The 21,620-nt window shown below is 40.8% G+C and overlaps 1 protein-coding gene across 1 annotated transcript in view; it reads right to left on the bottom strand.

Annotated features, from left to right (window-relative positions):
* The window catches only part of LOC128709771 (cadherin-87A), a 58,148-nt gene extending 39,657 nt beyond the window's left edge, over positions 1 to 18,491 (bottom strand). Inside the window, exon 1 of the mRNA XM_053804789.1 lies at positions 18,431 to 18,491. Coding sequence (XP_053660764.1) covers positions 18,431 to 18,491 — 61 coding nt within the window. The remainder of the gene's footprint in view (positions 1 to 18,430) is intronic.
* Between the last annotated feature and the right edge of the window lie 3,129 nt (positions 18,492 to 21,620).

Raw genomic sequence — 21,620 nt, 5'->3', positions numbered from 1 at the left:
TGGTGTTATTGGTCTCCCGTCGAGTTTATTTGTAATGAGTGCTTACAAAAAGGCTTTACACTATGCACTAGAATAATTCTGACTATTAAAATACTGAAAATACTCTTTGAGGATGAGAAGTTATCTGTCACGCAGTATATTACACACGAGAAATCGTCAAACCCCAAATCAGATTACGTTTCTTGGAACTGTGTATTTATTGTAAAGCATAAAACGTTATTTTTTCTGACGTAACAAAAACTCGCCCAATTATATTTCTTTGGCTTCAACACAGCGCTAGTAATCCGAGTAATTCTACCTTTTTTGTCAAGATGTCCCTTTTTACGATTTCAAAAGCCAGCAGCTGCTCACCCAAGGCTGATCACGGCAAACAACCATTGGATTTGGTCATTCACTCCGGGCAAAAAACAGAGAAAGGGATGATTTAACATCATATTAACACGTTTTTTGTTAATATCGGCCTTTGGACGTTAATCTGCCGTTGGGGAATTGGAAGAGCTTACGGGCTATTTCAAAAGCTGTTGCTTTTTTCAGTTCTTCTCAGTTGATCTGACCATAAGTACGATAATGGGTACCATTTAACGTGTGGTTTGAAAATAGATTATAAATAATGAATTGACAACCCATTTCAGAGCATTCAAGGATAATTATTAAACTCGGGGAATTAAATAAAGGTGTACGTCTTTCACTTCAAACCAGATGTCATGTACATGCACCAAAAAAGCCACAAAGACTCATGTATCAAATGAATTAATTATATAACGGTCAACTTATACTTCGGTTTTAACTTGTAACAACACATTTCAAATGCAATTAAACTACATTTTTCAGTCATTTGAATTATAAACCCTTAAGCTATTCATTTCAGGAAGACAATTGCAACCGGGATACTTGCGGCTACACAGTAGTGCGGAGTTATGAGCTGTAAAGATATTGCGATAAATCCTCATCCTCATCACACTTATCGGCATCTGCATGCATCTGAGATAGTGTATTTTATTTATTGCTCTGCCGCCAGCAGTACAATACTATTGATTGGCTGTTTGCTTTTATGGAACAGGCAATGTAAACATTTGCCATACCTTCAAGCTGTTTGCATCTAAGCCACTGAAAAAAGGGACGCATTGCAAGCAAGTAACATATTTATACCTTCCAAGATTCTGTGTCAGTTTCTCACAGTGTGAAACGTACACCACACATCGCAACATCCAACATGGCTTACCATTCGGACAAACAACAAAACAACATAAACACGCAAAAAAAAGGTTAACCCACCCCTTAAACACTGCGCGAAAGTAGTGTGTGTGGGGAAGAGAAATGAAATAAAAATAAATGTGGTTTGAAATCACTAGAATGTTTGCGACCTTTGCGATCCTTCCGCCCAGTCCATGTTTTCCAGCTATTTCCATATAGATTCCGAACCGAACACAAAAGCAAGTCACACGCTGGAATCTCACCCTCATTTCGGTTGGCAAAAGGAAACCCAGAACCCTGGAGCTGTGTGTTCCCTGGAGCTCGGTGTTTCGATCCCAGTCGCCGACTATGCACACCGGCATCTCATACACGCACACACAAAAACCCAAGAGTTGGCTCCATTCTTTGGCAAGTATGGGATATCGCACAAAAACAGGGAGTAAATGTCTGGATGGGGCACCGAAACGTACCTTTTTGCAATGGCTTCGGCACTGATTGTGTGTTCGATAGGAGGCCACATTACGATAACGCCGGGGCGGCAAGGTTAGTTCGGTGCCAATTATTATTATCGTATTATTATTACCTTATATGGCTCCGGTGTTGAAATTGGCTGCAGAGAAAAAGTGTATGTGTGCAGCAAAGCAAAAAAAAGAAGCAAAGCGATTGGCCCAGGAAAATCATCGCCCCAACTGTGAGCTTTGTTCACGCGCTGCTGATGATGACGATGATGATGATGTTGATGACGATAATGTCGAAAGTGAGGCCAAAAACATATGAATGGCATGGGCATCTCGCGTACGATAGGGCTACACATTTGGTTGTCTACCGGGAGGTGGGATCCATGGGAAAGGAATTAATTTCAGCCAAATTATGACAGATGGTTATTGCAGTTTTGGCTTCCGTTCGAACCGGTGCTCGCTTCCCGACATGAATAAAACGGATCGTGCGTCGAGTAGAAACGAAGATTTTAAGCAATTTTTTTTTCGTTTCCACCCAGTTTCCACCTTCGTGAGTTTGCTGCCTACTACTCGGGCCATGGCAATTGGAATTTGATTTACACGACCTCCGTTGCGTACGTAACACCCAAAGCATATGCGAGAAGGTGTTACCCTGGAAGCGTTTTAGAATTGCCGAATGCTGTAAACTTCCCTGCGGTTCACAAAACAAACAAACCAATACAAACACACATACACACACGACGACTCCAGCAAAAAGAAAAACACATGCCCGGATGTGCACGGGGATCAAACAAGGGTAAAAACAATGTTCAATTTGTATGTGACACGTGCACAACTCTCGAGCGACATAACGATATTAGAATCGGTAGCATGGCCCACCGTTGCGCACAGCAGCCGAGTGGTAATGTGATAAAAATTGGGTGTAACTTTGGAGTCGTTATAGGCCATAAACGGCAGCTGCCTTATGGTGTGGAGTTTAATGAAAGCAATGTGCCCCGAAAAAAACGCACATCAACAGCAAGCAGTACACATGACTGCGTGAAAAATCTGTGCCAACAGATCTAACACATGCTGCATGAATGAATAAGCCGTAGTAGCGCATAAGGCGGCTCCACAGGATGATGAGCATCGTACGATACAGGAAAATCTTATCTCACCCGAAAGACACACATTACATCCTTATGTTTCGATCATTCTTTTTTTCCGCTCTCCACCCTACGCATTAATTTGATTCGTCTGCATAGCTCGCGTTAACATACGACACAGCTTGGAAGCAGAAGGGACACCATGAAGAGAAAAAAGAAAAAAGAGACCCTGAGAAAACAACACATTCATGCCAGACGCGCTTGGAAGACTCATTGCCGAAATCAATTCACAAACCAGCGAGACAGTTCCACAAGCGGCAGCGAAGAATCATAAATCTTCTACTCATCGGCACTGCCTGGTTTTGGCTAATGGTTTCGGCACAGCGTTTCGCATTCACCCGGTGGCCAATGATTTTTCTGCTTTCGATCGCATCAGAGTATGCGTGAGCTGCTGCTACCAGGTAAGGGATAGATTGGCCCCGAAATTCGACTCTAGTCGAGGCAGGTCGATTTTTCCACTGCTTAACGCTCATGAATCAATCCAAAACCTGAAACCGTATGGTGAACGTTAAGCCTACGCGCTGTGGCTTACGTTCACCAACGTGTTGCCCTGTTGATGGCACGACAGTGACGGAGACATGAAAGTGGTAAGCCACGGTTGTACTAAATCAAAGCAGACCTCATTTGTAACATGTCACAACCGTTTTCCTGCGATGACCCCTGCGAGTCGTATGGCTTGGTTTGCCATCATGGAGACGATTCGAAATTAAGGGCCCCAGGTGTATTTGGCTATTCTTCAAAATATATTTCACGTGATCGTACAAATAGTATGGAAAAACAGAACGATTTAAAGTGATCCGAGATAATTATTCACTGTTATGTAAGTGATACGAGATATCATTTCTTCTACGAATTAAAGTTCATAATTACATGATAGACATACAGTGCGCACCATAACTGGTTCGCAGTAGTTTTTTTTTTTATAAACGAAGATATGCAGAATTACAATAGAATTTGAAAAAAAAGCGTAAGAAATATGTGTTGAAAAGTTATGAAATCTCACTTGTAGCTATTTTTTACATATTTTCAAACAATAATACAAAACTCCGATGTATATTTATCTTTTAAAGTAACACAGCATTAATATTCAAGTAATGAAAAAAACACTCATAAAATCCGTGATACACGTATGGTTGGGATGACCAGACGATCAGGGAATATTAAGCGATCTTGTAGCTATATAATACGGAACAATAATGATTTGTATGAGAAAATACTTAATAACGCACATAAAAAACACAACAACAAAAATATTTTCAAAGCATCATTTCTATTTATATTCTTATCTCTCAATCTGCAGAAGTAATGGTCAACTATTGGTAATTTCAAAGACACACAAATAATTGAATCATAACATGAACTACCATAACCAAAACTGTTCAGCGTACTTACTCCAACAACATTGAGTATTTCACGACAAAGATATTTATCCGAAAGCGCAGGTGCTCTGAAATATACTAAAACATTCTTCACAATTCTCATAATTCAGCAACAAAGCCGCGCTACGTCAAATTGAAAGCCTATTAATTGGTTGTATGCTTGAGATGTCGTGCCCAAAGCATTCCAACCTTCAGAAATGTAGATAATAAATCACACTGCACTGCACTGGCATCGCAGATAATCGTTTTGTTCTTCGTGAAAAACGAGTGAATAATGTACGAACGAAATTATTAATTTCATTCCATCCTGTGTCATGCCAACGTTTTGCAACTGCTCTTCTATCCTACTTTTTAGTCTCACATTTCTGCACAACTTCGGATACGGTCTCGGAAATATCCACTCGCCGACAATATTCTGAGTGTATTTCGGTGCTATAGCCTCTGCTTCGTACGGGCGAACTGGCGAAAAGTACAAGACACACACATACACCCAAAATTCTCCCATCACAAACATCTGCACCTCGGGACGGGTCTATGGCGGCTTTCTTTATTTTCCATTGTTTTCTCACCCTTTTTTGCTTAAGAATTAAACTCCGCTTGGCAGCAGTTGCTTTGAGCACTATAGCACCGGAATAGCGTTCCACGGGCAGAAAATAAAACGTATCATACCCATGGAGCGACATCATATTTCGCTAAACGTACCAAAACTATCTAAGTGTATTTCGAATGAATGGTTGGCCGGAGCGGCACAGGACGCCACATTTACCACCGGCAACGGTCACGGGATATAAGAGACAGGAACACTTTACCGGCCACACTCGTTACCGACATGTACGAGAGTGAAATAAGAACAGTGACGAGCATTTTTCCTCCCAATATCGCGTTGAATGAAAAGTAGCAAAAAAATACTCCCACACACACACACACACAGGCACACGTACAAATGCACAGGAAATTGGGCACAAAAACTACCAGGCGCCTCCATTGCCATTGGTGTGCACGAGTTCGGTGTACAGGGAAATAGAGCGCGTGTGGTGTGTGAAATCCTTTTTTATTATCTCCTGCATGTACGTGTGCGTTTTTGTGTGTATGTGTTCGTAAACGTGTAATTTTTTATATCGCTTCGGTGGCAAGTTCTTCAAATGCCCGGAACGTGTGTTTTAGCACATTGTGTCTTGTGATTTTATTCTACTTGTTTGCACTTGCACTCGCAGAAGTGCTGGTTGAAATGTAGTAAATTATGTGTTTCTCCATTCGTTTATCACTCTACAATGCTGTATATTCTAACGTCCCTTAACTACAGATGGTACTTAGAGTACACAACAGCAACAAAACTACTTGTCCGGTTTATTTATTTATGTTTTCATTCCTATGAAACTGAAGAAAAAAATGGCATAAATTGGTACTTTCTACCCGGTACAGACATTTTCATAACTTCATTCAAATTAAATATAGAAAAAACTTTCCTTTAACGACTTTTTTATAACTTTTCTCAACACTTCTTCTAGTTGATCAACATTCAATAATGAATGTAAGTCTCACAAAGTGTCGCAGGTTCAAAGAATAATGGGTAAACGATCTTGTAATACTTTCATAATGATGCACTTATACACACTACAATCCAAGAAAAGTATAATAAGTTGGAAAATGTGATTCGAACCACATTTCTACTATGGTTCCCAATGTCCTCCACGGTACATCTTCTATTGTAAAAGTTAATCACAAAAGCAGTGCAGCTGTTTGATGTATTACCCAAGTTTTGAAATGTTTGTCAACAAGAAAACTGTCACTTTTCTTACTTCCTACCTCCCTTAGGAAGCGAATTTTGCGGATTAACAGAAAATTCTGAAACGACTCTAGCAGGAGCTTTCTCGAGTGAGTGACATCCTCCAATGTGCGTTGAGGCAAACAATTAGCCTTCATACTCGAAACCACCAAGGTACGCAAATATGCAGACATGTGTGTGTAAAAAAAAGAGTGTATGTGTGTGTGTATGCTCCTAAGTGGCACAGCATAGCGATGACGGTCCGAAATGGAAAAGGTCACGCGTTGCGCGCGGAAGGTAATTTGCAAGCAAGCGTAATATTTTTTGCATAACTTTGATCCCATGTAAATGATTCCCGTCCGCTATTTCATTCATCCGTGGTTGAAAATGGAAGAAAAATGTTCGAGTAACAGCACTTCACCTCTACGACAGCTTATGGCACTATACCGCCAAGAGACCAGGTTCTGCTGCTGCCACTAACGTCTTGAGCGAACCCCATTACAAACACACACGCTCTTCTGCTAGAAAACTGAAGCGTGCAAAAGTAGGAGGGTAAAGACGGCGATATTTCGCATACCGTACAATTTATGTGAAGGAATTTTTCACTTCCTGGTGACTGGTCGGTTCCTCGCGCTGCTACGACCGCGAAAGCACGCGGAAACGTATTACCTTTGACCCGAAAAATACGGCTTGTTCAGCTTCAGCACTTCTTGCCTGCTTTTCAGACGCAACACCTTCCACCTGTAGTTCCGCCTTCTTCGTGTGCTATTTGGTGGCGCTCGTATGAAACGGTTTTGTATGTAACAAATAAAAGCACACGCTAAACGGTAAATTGAACGCCAAAACTTTCCATTTAAACAGCTTTGATGATATATACATATTTTTCCCCCTCGTACCTGTGCTGTTTACCGTGTTCTTCGACCCTTCGTTCCGTTTCAGCAGTTCGATGAACCAGCACAAACTTCAACCAACTCAAAACTTACATTGAAAAGTAAGGTGAGCCAATCAGCCGGAAACAGTGTACGGCCGGTTAGAATGAACAAAAGCAACAACTACTTCGAAAAAAAACACAACAAAACACAAGATACACCGAAAGCAAATATTCGAGTTCAAAGCCAGCGAGGCAAGAGTTTTTCCGCTTCTCGCTCGCGCTGCGCTTCGCTCGTATTTTAACTCTAAACGTCCTAAGCCTACCCTCCCGGAATGAAATAAACCACCTATTCGACCGCATTTGGAAACCAACAGGCGTGGAAAAGTTTTTCCACCCTACTGCCGCTCCGGTTCTGCCCGTATCTGGGCAGAGTTTTAATGAGAAAAACTTTGGCAACTTCTCGTGTTACCTTTTCTGCTTGTTTTGAGATGTGCGCCAGAAAATTAACCTTATCTGATGAAAAGGTGGATGCTCAAAATTTTGATTGTTTGATGTGAACAACCATACCGTCGGTCATGGAAAGCAACAAAATACAGTGTTCAGTCTGGTAGCGTTGTTCCAAAAAAGAATCATTGCCACTTACGTCAGTTTTATGTTTCGTTAATCAATCGGCTAATGTAACTTGTTTACATTGGCTCGCAGATTCGTACACAAACTAATCATTGCACACTTTCATATTTCGATGATGAAAATATGATTTCATAAAGGTATATTAAATGACAATAATCTAAATATGGTCTTCACACGAACGAACCGAACCGAAATCCCATTCGGACCCCAAATGTAGAATAAGTCGTTCCAGCCAGGTTCTAACGAAAAAAATCATCGTCACGTTATCATCATCATAGAGGAAGGAAAAAATGGGTTGAAGGATTGAAATCCTTGCAGATGACCTGATCTGGTGTTGTTATGTGAATTATGATCTATCAGTCTAAAAAACTTCAATAACAACGATCATTGCATTTGCTGGAACTTTAAGATTCCTTCAAAAACTTGTTGTAAAGATACTTCAAATCAATAACATGTTAAATCATATCCGATTCTCCTATTCGGTCCTCGAAAAACTATCCGTTTATTCATAAAATAGAAACATATTTTAACACACTAAGCATACAATGTCATAATTTGAAAGGTCATTACAAATTTGATTACTATTTTTTTGTTTGCAGTATCGTCTAACAAATCAAATCTGAACCAAGCGCTTTTCGTTAATCGAGACGCCTGGTTAAACAGATCGACTACAAAGAATAAACAAATTTAAATAAAACATTCATCTGTCTATACAACACATCCCAATTGAGGATATGTGTTATCTTGCTGTTTTTTAACCACATCTTGTACACGCAACGCATAGGGCTGCCCAGCGTAAGATCAACTTCTACGCAAACGGTACCATAATAACTATTACCCTAGCAGTAATATCCCTAATAAAGGAAACATCCGTTTATGAAAGCTCTCAGACACCTGTGCCATTCGTCGTGTGTTAACAAATTTACGACACTGACGAAATGGGTGAACCAGATAAAAGGCGACCCCTCCAAAACCTCATACGGACGATGCGCTCACGGGTAACTCTCCAAATGGGAGATGGTTCCGGCTCGATTTAATGGCTAAAGTTTACTGCCAAAAGTTCCATGTGCGATCGGCGACAGATTGCCGGGCATGTTGGTGACATTATTTGACATTAGCCATGGGTTCGAACCTTCCGATTCCTGCACTGCTGACGAAATGGGAGCAGCAAGAACAACCTGACACCGTTCCCAGCTAACTCCCTTTCCAGCGATGCGCAAATCGAACGTCAACGATCGTCTTGGGAAAAAGTGTTATTATTTTTCGTGGATAAACTCCACGAAATCATGACCATAACTTCGCACAACCCCCAATGTGCTGGATGCTCATCGATCTGAAAAACCAATCATTCTGTCGGTTCATTTCGGGCGGTTCACTTCGACATACCAAACGCTGGATGGAAAGGCAGCTAAAGTGGAGTTTGCTCGCTGTTTCTACTGGTGCGTGAAGAGGTAAACAGCAGCAAAACAGGTGCTGGTTCCGGTCCCCGTACAACACCGAAAGGATGCTCAGAATTTATTGCTCTTTCCGCTGTGCACCATGCTGTGCCTCACGGTGGCATTCGCGTCGTCGTAAAAACAAAACGTCGCACCAATTTACGGCTTGGGTGATAATTGAATGCGAACCCGGTGCCAGCGTTCCGTAGCGATACCGTGCGATAGGAAGGTGGAAAGTTCAATCGACTAACGTTACACCTTGAGCTGCTTTTAGCTGATTAATCTGAACTTCTGGCTGGTAGAATTGGCGCCTGACGGATAGCGCACACAGTACGAATCCATTCAGCCAGTCACAAGATGGAGAGAACAGCAGATTGCATCGTAAGAGCAGGTTTAACAATACGTTGTATCTCTGAAACAACGTCACTATGACGTCGAATGCATCAGTAAAACTAGAGCTGTCACAATGCTATCGACTAAATATAGTCTACAGGTTTTTATACTATTACCAAAAAAGAACCATCACACAAAAGTCAATCAAACGTTTCGCTGTTCGATCACAGTTAAAGAACAAACGGCAAAAATCTCCCCCAAGATTTAACACGGTTGAATTTTTTTTTGTACCATTTAGAGGGATTTATCATCCTTCCACCCACATACACACCCTGTATCTTTGTGTACAGTACTGAACGGTGGCAAAAGAATCGTGAACAGCAAGCAACAAAGATCAACCCAAGCACATAGTTCCTCCCGTGACAACAATGCGTACCGTTCCCTGTTTGAAACACTGGGAAAACATTTTCCAATTCACTTGAATGATGTGCGTTTTTCACCTTGTCGTACGTTTACTGTCGACGAGTTCTCCCCCCGGTCAACTATTGTTTTGGAGGTTTCCCAAAACCGCCCCAAGGGGAAACGTGCGATGTTTCAGCTAAGCTGGGTACTGTTTGCTTTCCAACTGCGTGTGAGAGCCATTTAACAGTCCAAGCAAAGCCATTAGTAGAAAGACGTAGCACCCCGGAAAGCACAAAATAAAGCTGCGCAGAATCCATACACCCTACGCTTGGACGACGCACGTTACACATTGTTTGCCTTTTGATCGTGCTAATGATGTGTTTTACTTTCTGCTTCTGACTATTGTACAAATTTCCCCAAACGAACTACGAACTTCCCGATAAAAAGTCTTCAACAGGCATAAAGAAGCGTGAAAAAATCCGCCTGATTGGGGATTGATGTGTGCCTGACAACCTTTTTATGTTTTTTTATCGTTGTCCTTGTTCTTTTTTGTCCTTTTTCGAAGATGGCAAGGCGATACACTGAATTAATGAGACCGGAATCACGTGGTTCAATGGGCTCGATCGATTCATATGCCGAAATGAAATAGCTGGAAATGAGATATTGCTTCAGAACTCGTCCGCAGCAACACACATACATGGAATTATCGGTGCAATGTCGGGATGAATGTTTGATTCATTCGATGCTGATCTAATGAATATTGATGAAGATTTTGAACGATTTTTACATCAGGCGCGCTATGAATTGTAAATAACCGGTTAACAACACGTAATATTGACAAGACGAGAAGTACCTATTTCATAGAAATGGATCCCATATGTTACGTAACGCTTCAACTTAAACACTGATCTATTTTAGTCGTTTCAAAATGTATGCGTGAAAGGTAAAAAAGTTTAAACAAATTTCCTGGAAAATATGCTATGCGTACAACGTTGACGTAAGATATTCTCTTCGAAATAACAGACACAGATCACCATAGCCATAAGAAGCGAACGCAAGAAGCGACAAATCCAGAACACAACACACCCATTCTAGCTGCCATCAATACCTTTCACTAGCAAACTTTCTCGTGCACGAACGGCAAAGCAAAGTTCAAAGAATTGATCCGTCTTGCTCCATTGCGAAGATGCGACCACGCTTCGTATCTGCGATGGAAAGGCAGGAAATTAGAATCTGAATATTTGCCTTCTGTTTGCTCTCGCCTGCTCGGGATTTGCAATGGCAGTGGCCGGCAACTTGGGCGCAAACTTCACTGCAGCTTTCACATGCACACAGTACCAACCGGCGGAAGTGAGGCCGATTCCTACGGACCTACGACTTGCAAGAAGTCCGGAAGGAAGAGAGAGAAATAAATAAAATTCAAACTTTCAACCGTTTCGAACCGATTCCGCTTTGGTATGCACAAGGGTAACGCGTATTCTCAGGAAGAGGGCAAAAACGGAAGGCCAATAGTGGGTAAAGTTGTGCCCATTTGGAAGCGGGTATCAAACAATACGGAAGCGGAAACTATATTCTACACCCGAAAGTTGGATGACTTTTTTTGAGTTTGATTTGACCACAAAAAAACCAAACAGGTCATGGGAGGTCATTTTCAGGGAAAAGTGCATCCACAAATATTATTGCACTTGTTTTGTGTGGGAGAAGAAAGAAATTTATGGTGCTGGGTGGATTGACCTAAGTGAGTTCATTTGAGGAAAGTATTGTTTATTGCATCAGTTTTCAAATGATAGAACTGCCATTTGATAATTACTCCAGGTAGTTAAGTTATGTAGTTTTTAGCATAGTTTATAAGGGTGATTTTCAACGTGGTGTCTGTAACAGTGACAGCTTCAAACGCTTCGTTGTGCCATATTTATCGTCGGGGAAAATGGATTTCATCATTGAATTATACAATACCATCAATTGCAATAAAAAAATACAGATATTAACATTAAAAACATGTTAATAATCTGTCATTTTTACCTTGAAATTCACAAGTACTTGTTGATCAAGTGAAATCTATTTCTACACGTCAAGTTGTAACACTTATGATTGGAATAAATATGTTTAAAACCGGTGACGTTTTTTCCCGATTAATTTTATATATTAATTCCATTCATTTAAAAAAAAAACTATCATTCAAAACACCATCCATACTTTGTACTTTGCATCATACTTTGTATCAGCCAGAAGCAGGTGTACCTTTTGTTTGTCTTGGTCGCTTATAGACGTCGTGGTAGAGTTCCGCTATTTACGGTAGCAGATGAAGTTCCTCCGAGTTTCTCTTCCTGCACAGTTCCCTAAATGGCTTGGCAGTTGGGGCCTCGTAGGGCTTGGCAGTTGGGGAAGTTCTTCAGAAATTATTGGTACTTGGGGCCCGTCACTGCTCGATGTACATACATACGATATAGTCGATAACTTGCGAAACGATTTGCCATTATAAGCTAAAGTGTATGAAACGGTATCTGTTACATGAAAAGCTTATTTAATTTTGAGCAATATTGTGAAAGTGTAACGTGCACTAGATAGAGAAAATGATGAGAAACAAATTTGAAATTGAACCGAATTATTCTATTTTTCAAACTTGATCCTACTCTGCTAGTCGGTTAATTAACATTTGGCGTTTACAAAATACAATATGTACCACCGTCTTTAACATTCAATATAATTTCATTAGCCATCTCAATAGCCTCAATAACTTTTTCCAGAAAAACTGACCATCGCTGGTGGGTGATGGTGAATCGTTTTTGCCACCAGCATGGAGCCATGATAAAACGCTGTTTTCTATCAGATGCCTCACCACTTTCGTTCGCCTATTGCGGTCACGCTGATCTGGACCGTTAACAAAGAAAAGCCCCAACTTGCTGTGCGCTGGCAGCCATGGTGAGTCAAGTATTTCATTTCGTTTCATTACCAAACTCAGACCGACATTCCACCCTGGGTGGCGTTATTTCTCGCCAAAGTGAGCCGCTAAAAACTAAAGTGTTACAGGCTCGTACCCACATACACCAGCGGTTAGAGGTGCGGTACGCTGCCTGCAGCAGATGGTGGAAAGGTGGAGTTGTGGTAGAGCTCGTGCTGTAGCGGGCGTTTCCGAGCGGAAAATGCATCAGTGCCTTCGAATAGTATATTATTTTGGGGTGCATCTGGCTACGGAAAATCGTTTTGGTGCCAGCACCGTCAACCACCGAATGCGATGGTCACGGTCGGTATGATGTAGTGTTGTTCATAAAGCTGGCTCGTATTTCCGATGGAAGAAGTGCATCTGCGGTATGGGGTGGGAGGGTGAGTAAGTTGTGGGATTTAATTAAATTTAATTCTGCAATTTGTGTCAGTTTTATTGTTTGCTTTGCTGCACCAAAAGTGCGACTGCTCCATGGGCGCAGTTAAACATTGCTGTGACATATGGGTTGTCTTGAGTACAGGGTGCAACATATCATAACGGTTGAACCGCATTTCATGGTTGAAAAAGAAATATAATGAACATTCTCTTTTATATTCGATTAACTGTTCTGCGGCAATGACTCCCAGGCAAGATACCTTACTCAAACGTCACGGTCATAAAATTTATACATGCATACGTTAAAGTTTCCCAACACGATAACATTCGAAACAAATTAACATATTGTGAAGAAATAGACACCGAAATAATAAAAAAGCTTACTAATCTAAAATTCGAGAACAAGTAATGCAAACTAATATGCTAATTTATGTTCTTTAATGTTGTTCTGCTGGAAATTACTATTTACGACGGCTTTGACAATTAAATGCGTAATGTACGAACGGTTATATGAGAGTGGAACGGTAAATTATCTCGACATATTTATAAAGAAACATGTCCACATACTGTACTCGTCGCTGTCATCCAACTGCTCGTAAACCCGTGTATGAAGAATGTGTGCAAACAAACGACACTACACAGTAAGGTACGCTCGGGTTGGCTGAAGTAAAGAGAAAAAAAGTGAAGCTATCCCTGATGACCCATCCGGACCACTGTACTCATGGACGGTGGTTATCACCGTCATCATCATTTTCATCGTCACTCCACATGACGACGGTTTTTGTTTGGTTCCGTTGTACACTGTCAGGATCCGGTGCCAAATGGTAGACGATGCGTGGCCGTAGCTGTAACTGTAGTAACTTCACCATGGTGCTTGATATCTCTTGGGCAAACAAACAAAGGCAAAAAAGACACAACATAAGCGTATGGTGGATGGTATAGGATGATTGTTGTACGTGATAAAAATAAAGTGTCTACAAATATCTAATAAGCACATTGTTCGGTTACAGTTAAGAATGAATCAAGCACATAGTTGATGCACGTAGCTGAAGTTAACTATTATTATTATATTATTTGTATACGCAGTATAGTAAGATATCAATACGTAGTGCTGCTCCAATTGCAAGACATTTGTTTTTGTGCATTCGAATCAAATTATTATAAATGCTGTATAAAATATAATGGCTCCAAATTTGATTGGATGAATTGGTCCTGAGCGTTAGTATGGCTGTATTTTGTGAAACGGCGTGTAAGGGCGTTAACTAAAGCTAGAATGCTAGAATCACATATGTTAAAAAAAACACTAGCTAGCCAGGTGCGGATTTTCATTTGTAAAGGTCCCAAGCGGAAAATGTAACAATCCACAGTTGTTCATTGTAGTGTCACAAAAAAGAAAGTATTACTTGCTCAAACCATTTCAACTATCAATTCCATACTCAAATTTATCATACATACACAAATCTTTCACAAAACAACCAAGAAAATACTTTTGTGTCTGAAAATTTTTTATTGACATCAGTTTTTTTTACCAAATATTCTTGTTGAATGTAAAACAAGGCACATGTTGTTTATTTTATTTGATCATAAGTCCCACCTATGAACACAACCTGGCCGTTCTGCATGAATAAAGTAAAACATGGTTCACCTCTTATCCCAGTACTGGATTAAGTTTAACTGTTTTATGTTCAAAGGAAAGGAAATGGCGGCAAGGTGGTGACAAATTCTGATGAGTACTTTCAATTATATTTAAACAGTCGCCAAATAGTTCTTAGCCTGGTACATCTTCTGCAAAAGGTACCATTCAGAGAAAAACGTTCATGCTATTATATGTCGGCTCCTGAATTGAAATTAAAATGACAACCACTCGGTAGTCTCTTTAAACTTGTTGCAGACCATAATAACCTTGAGACTTGATGCATCACGTCTGTGATTCGTTGCAGCAATGGTTGAAGAGAATCGATAATCCTCTTTTTTAAGTATTTAAAAAGAAGCCACAAATTCAAAAGGTCAAACGTGAAGTCAAAACAAATTCAACAAGAACAATAGAAAAAACAATATGAGCTAATGAAACGTTTGATTTCAAATGCAGCACAATGACTTCCGTGTACAAATACTGCTGCACTCACATATGCTACAAACAGCGTTCTTGATTTTCGTAACTTTTACTTTTCTAATGAGAAAACCTACATAATTTAAAAACGACCATTAACTGTACGATGCTCAATACTCGATTGGTGCTTGAAAAGCCGCAGAAGGTGTTTTGTACAGTAGACGATAAATACATAAGAAACTGCTAGCATGCAATCAATGTCTTATCCATAGCCAATCAAATAATCCAAGAAAAAATAATTGTTCCACGCCAATCAACATGCATGGAAACATTTAGCAAAGTTTCATCAAAGCAGATTCCATGCATCAGAATGCTCCATCAGACGTAAACGAATCATGTTTCCTTATCAGCTGTAAGTGACCGCTGACAGAAAAGATAGGATTGCACAGAAGCTGTACATCTCACCCGTTCGAATTCCCGCTAACACGGAATACAGTTTTCGCAAATTAAACCATTCCTGCGCCGTGTATTAATTCCAAGAACGAAGGTAAATTTAATTTGCAAAATTGAAACAGAACCCCTGGCTGCAGTTGAACATAACTTTCCACTGAATATGAAATTGTTCCAACCGAAACGGACCTACCCAAGCGGAATCATCAAATTTATGCTACATACACTAGCAGGAGACATCCATCAGTCGGCAGGGTTGAACATGTGCGGTGAAGCAGAATACACCACTTGGCGAAAAAAGATCGACACCGGTAAAAGACGGGTCCTCAAACATCGTCCGAAGCGTGTAGATGAAGGCTCATGCACACGAAGAATGGCTCGAAATGGCGGTGTCAAGGATCGGTAATAGCCCCCGTACGCTATACCTTACACCTCCCTTTTACTGAACCTCTTCCCAACACATTCAATTCTACTGTCAGCTGATTTTGTTTCATTCCCAAGAACAAAAAGGAGCGAAGCGCCTGGTGGCTTTCGCTTCGCGCCGGTAATCCGTCACCATCTCCAAGGGATTGCTGCCCGGGCCCCGATGGTGGAACTTTTTTCACAAATTGGATTTGCCAAGCAGCCGACAAACGATGCCGACTTCACGGATGGAAAGCAAGGAAAACGCGCGACCTTCCGATTTTGCGACACAAATCTTATGACACCTGGAAAATCGTTTTGTCCCGGCACTCGCCAGCTCACTCGCAAATGTTAACGATAGGTTTGCTTGTTTTGTTTATATTTTAACGTAAGTTTTATTTGCCACCGTACAATACCCTTGCCATTGCGGTAGAACCGTTCTAGGCCTTTGCGCAATCATTCTTTTGGAGGTGAAAATTTATGTAAGATTTTATTATCTACCATCAGCCTGCGGCAGCTAAGACGTACAAACCATATGGAACTTTGGCGATAAAGGTTGTAGTGTAATATGATGGTATTTTTTACATCTATGTACATAGTTTTACAACTTTTTTGATTGAAGAAAGTCACAAAAAATAGTAGAAAGTACTTTTTTGTAACGATATAAATTGGTGGTACAAGTTTTTAAGAGTAGAGCTAAAAATATAACAATTTATGCTTTTTCAAGCAGTACACGGGCTAGGTTTTGGACGTCAATAGGCTAGGTCAGAGTTTTTTCTGGACTCATTTCAAGTTAAAATTAAATGTGTCACACACTGAACTGACAATGAAAGCTTTTACTAATTTCAAAGCAACTGTATTACATAGTAGTAATACATAGTAAATAGCCAAAAGTGGATGATGGAATAACAAAATAACAGAAAGAATAGAACAAAATATAGTTTGAATTAGTAGCTCACTATTTTTACCTAAAAACATGCCAAGTTTTAAGAACTCTTGGAGAATGAACAGTAGCCTACTCGGCGATCTGCAGTCATTGAACAATGGACAAAAGCTGACAATTTGAATGCAGAGTGTTTGTTATTCTAATATCACGCATTTCTTTAGATTCTCACAAATGTCGATCAAATAATTTCGAAGCATATCCAGCATTCAATTTTCTATAACTATAACTCTACAGTCAAAATCCAAATATACTGCACACTCTTTATCATGGCGCAAAACGAATCAAAGAAAAATCACTTCAACTAATCACATTGTGTACACCTCAATTTCTTCCCACTTGTGCGAAACGATCAGCAAGACGGAAATGAAGAAACGTTTCGCTCGAAGTATGCAGCAGGGATGGTGGCTCGGCGAAGGTTCCAGAGCAACCAGGGTAAACAACAACGACAACACCGCACAACTCATCGTACACCCGCTGCTACAACAGTTAGCCACAAGCGCACCCTGAGGAGGTGACATTTCACAGACTCGCAGGACAACTGTCTGTCCCTCGTTCAAAGAGTACGAGGTGACACACAAACACACAATCGGTACCATCAAGTCACACCACCCGGGGGGAGAAAAGAAAGCGAATCAAACGATCACGAATTTGCGGTGGGTAAGTGGTACCGAAGCCAAAGTAAATAATTCAGGCACGAGAATGACATGCACCTTTTTCCGCTGGCCGTCCCTCGAAGGACTCGAAACCGACACAGTACGTCTGGTACTGTATTGCCCATTCCGAAGCACCTTGCGAGGTCACGACTCTTTGTCCGGTGGGCTTTATGTTGCTATAACAGCTACAGTGCGGATGCGGGAAAAGCGGGCGAAGCGTAGTCGTATGAATGAAATGAAACCGCAACGAAATAACTTCCCATTTCATGGTTGACTCCACTGTCACCTTGCCGTCTAACCGACGTTTGACTTCCGTAAAGCATAACAAATAAACACTAACATTGCCACCGCCAGAACTGGTTACCAACCGCACCACACGAGCCGGCACACTTCCCATGTCAGTTCCGGTGTTTCCCAGCGTGCCAGCGTCTACTTGACACGTCGCGCTTTCGGCAGCGGTAGCCACCACCACGGGAAAGATTGATCTGTCTCTCGTCGTCCCAACAAGCTCGACACCACTTGTCAACGAAATGTTAAGCCCTAGAAAACATACGCAACGAATCTTTGCCTGCCAGGGCAAGAACCGGGCTCACAATATGCAACAATGGCAATAATAAACCTGTCACTTTATTTGCCAACAACTATGTTACCTCTCACGTTCCGGGCACAAGTACAACCGTGGCAAACGTGGCGTGGTCGAACGATGAGCTTAACCACGGTGGCGGTTTTGTTACTTGACACATGCTGTCGACCTGACTAGATTGGTCCGGAAAGTGAAATTGGTGCAGCAATTGCTTTTTTTCTCGCTTTCTCTCTCCCTCTATGGCTTTAATCAAATGGTTTTTCCACCATCCCAAACTTGAGTTCCCCAACATCTTGAAGGTTACGCAGCTGGACAACAGAAAATGACCCAAACCAAACGGTAATTTCCCTGGAATGTATGTAAACGATGGCAAGTGGAGGAAGGAAAACACATAGGGACCAATTTATTACTTACATGGTACGAGCAGCACACCAATCGTAACGAGCGATACGAAGACTTTCCATCGGGGTAACATCGTTCCCCGTGTGGCCCCGGTTCACCGGACAGTATAGGACGGAATTTCCTGCGTAGAAAGAAACGAAAGGAACGGATTAGTATGTGTTCATACGGTTCGGTGAGTGCCATTTTCCTACTTCGTCCATTCCTTGCTCAGGCGTGGGCGAGCTGCTGTGGACATTTGAGCGGCTGTAACGAATGATGTACACGTTTATCCGACATATCCGGACACGAACCACTCAAAGCTCATATACTGTGCTATCGTGTGTGTTTGTGTCTGGGTCGATAGCGTCAAGTTTGTTACCCTGACGCACGATTCAAGTACCACCGTGCCGGTTCCGAAGCGGTTGGAGCGTGGGAGCAAAAAGTTTTTCAATATTTATACTAATTTTATTACAGTGGAAACACTTGCACGTGAGCTAGAGCACCATAACATGAGACTTGGCTCCAGCAGCAAAGTTTGTTGCCAATTTGTAGTGAGCTGTCCAAATAAAAGAACGTAAGTTACTCAATATCCTTCAAATCAGTGTAAGTTTGTAATCCTCTGACTATAAGCTGAAAATAGAGGATTTATTATGCAAAAATCAATGCAGGAACGATAATCCATGCGTACTACAAAGGTTAGTGTCCAGATAAATTATCTGACTAAACCACAGAGTTTGAAATTTTACAGGTAAAATCACTTCTTTCTAAAATGAATAAAAAATACAATTGGATCAATTATGGATGATTACATTGTGTTTTGCGGTGTGCAAATAATTGGAAAAATTATCTCGGAAAAGTTGTTATTATTAGTGATAAAACTATAATAAACAACTGTGAAAAAAATATGTTTCCAAAAAATTGAAAGAATACAACGAAAAATAATCAGTGCATGGGCAAGTTAAGTTTTTATTCCTTAGATTACCCAATTTCTTAAAATTTCCAAACAAAATGATGCTATATCCTCATAATTGGTGACATTTTTATTGTTCAATCGCCCTTATGTCTTGAATTCTCCCAATTTGGAAGGGTTATTAGGATGAAACAAATTTCACGATCTCAAAACTCTCAAAACTTTAGCTATTTCCAGAAATTTAAACTGGAATGAGGTAAAGTAAAACTGGAATCACTTCTTTCTCGCTCTCAACTAACATTTCTAAAGCTTTGTTAACACTTTTGTAAGACTTTCATTGTATTAATCGACAAAGCCTTGTACAGAATCGAAAGAATGGGAAAAACCAATTTTAGCGAAATCTAGTTCAACTTAAACGAATCCGAATTAAACATTGATCACTATTTCGCCACCGGAATTTAAACATTCTACAAAAATACACAACTTCTAAAACCACACGTCTAACCTACACGTCGTCCAATATAAAAATATTGTAAGTTCAAATTCAAATGTCTTCAAAGTTTAAAATCCTACAAAACCTCGTTTCAAATCAACTTTAAAATATTCAACTAGCAACAATTTATATCCGTTCCAATCTCAAAAAACTAACAATTGAGACTTAAATTCAATCCCCCAGACACCAGACTTGGCTACAGCAAACATTAAGTACCAAAATTTTATAGCCAAATCCTTGTCGATTGTGACTTTTCTATATCTATGGTTTTTGGTACTTTTAAGAATAAAAAAGAACATTCAAAACTGATGAGGGTAAATAAGAAGGTTCTTTCCGAACTTAACGCACCGATAAGCTCTTGGTAGAGACCGAAATTGCTTGGATGTGCTGCTGCGCTGCGAATCGATCCAAGGCAGCCTGTGCCGCCATACACGCAGCTAAAGCAGCAGTGTACGACCATAAACGAAACGGTTGCAAAGCGATCCATAAAAAGGGTTGTTCATTGTGGGCACGTGCTATCCCAAGATCGGTAACGAATCGAATGTACTGCACGGGACAAGGATATATCGGACAGCAGATATTGTTAATGCTACCAAACCCGACGGTACTGCTTGCTGAAGCAAAACCAAACCACCTTACGCTGGGTGCGCGTTTTCAATCGTAAAATCTCTCGATCGATTATAGCACAACGTGTAGCTGGGGTTCCACTCGTTTTTTTTTTTTTCTTTTCAAACAATTCGCAGCATGAAGTAGAAAATTTTAATACTCAACGTATGGTGAAAATATGCTGGACACAAAATAGGTAGAAAACGAAGCAATAAAAAAAACCAACTGCACCAGCCTGTCAATGGCTCTATCAACACCGTAAAGTATGCAAATCAATTGATCACGCAACGGCGGAACCCGAACGGAGGACCTTCTCAAAGATCAAACCCTCGCTCGAGAGTAAGTGGTGCTTCTCGGTTGCATATCGAACACCGGTTATGGCACTCGCGCTAGTCCTTTAAAGCGTAACGAAAGGGAAACAGGAAACACGCGGGTGAGTCAAAGGGAAAGGGAACAAAAAAAACCATCATCATGCCTTAAAAGAGGCATAAAAGCAAAGCCACCACCATAGCGTTCCTAGGCAGTGTAAAAACTGTCAGCCCTGAGAAATAAAATCTCAACCCCCGAAAAGAAAATTGGTCCTCCATTTTCGGTAGCATTGTGGTGGTTTGCCATCAAAGGATGGCGCGTCGTAAATGGAAAAAAAACCGTTGCTGGAAAATCTTATATCTTTCATGGAAAACAGCTCAAATATTTCGTCCCACCAATCGAACCCGTTCTGCAATGGGTGTATAACAGTGTGCGTGACTACCCTCGATCGCAGCAAACGAAAGGAAACCCCGGGGACCGTGGAAAGGGAAAATCAAAAATCCATTGTCGTCATTTTCGAAAGAGAATTTCCGTTCACTGATTTCGCTGGCGTTTCCGAAATCAACCTGCACCGTTCTGTCTACCGATGGCAATAGCTATAGGCTTTGAATCGCTTTCGTAAAGCATCTTGAACCACGGCCAATAAAGAGAAGACCAGAACAATTCGAGATACGTGCATCATAACTTTAAACCTAGCCGAAACGAAGCTTTCTATGGAAACCAATTCTATTATATGGAACGAATGATACGATATTGGAAAATTCATAAAATCATTTTGATTTCCTTTTAATGGTCCCGCTCGTATAGAAAATTTCAGCCAGGTAACATTTGTGACAAATCGTTCAATTGTCATGCCACATTTTCCATGGTAATAGAGCATAGCTTTTTTTAATGGAATTTATATA

The sequence above is a fragment of the Anopheles marshallii genome, chromosome 2 (genome assembly GCF_943734725.1).
Source record: "Anopheles marshallii chromosome 2, idAnoMarsDA_429_01, whole genome shotgun sequence".
NCBI lineage: Eukaryota > Metazoa > Arthropoda > Insecta > Diptera > Culicidae > Anopheles > Anopheles marshallii.
Note: the sequence above shows the minus strand (reverse complement) of the source record. Positions and strands in the feature narration are given on the sequence as shown.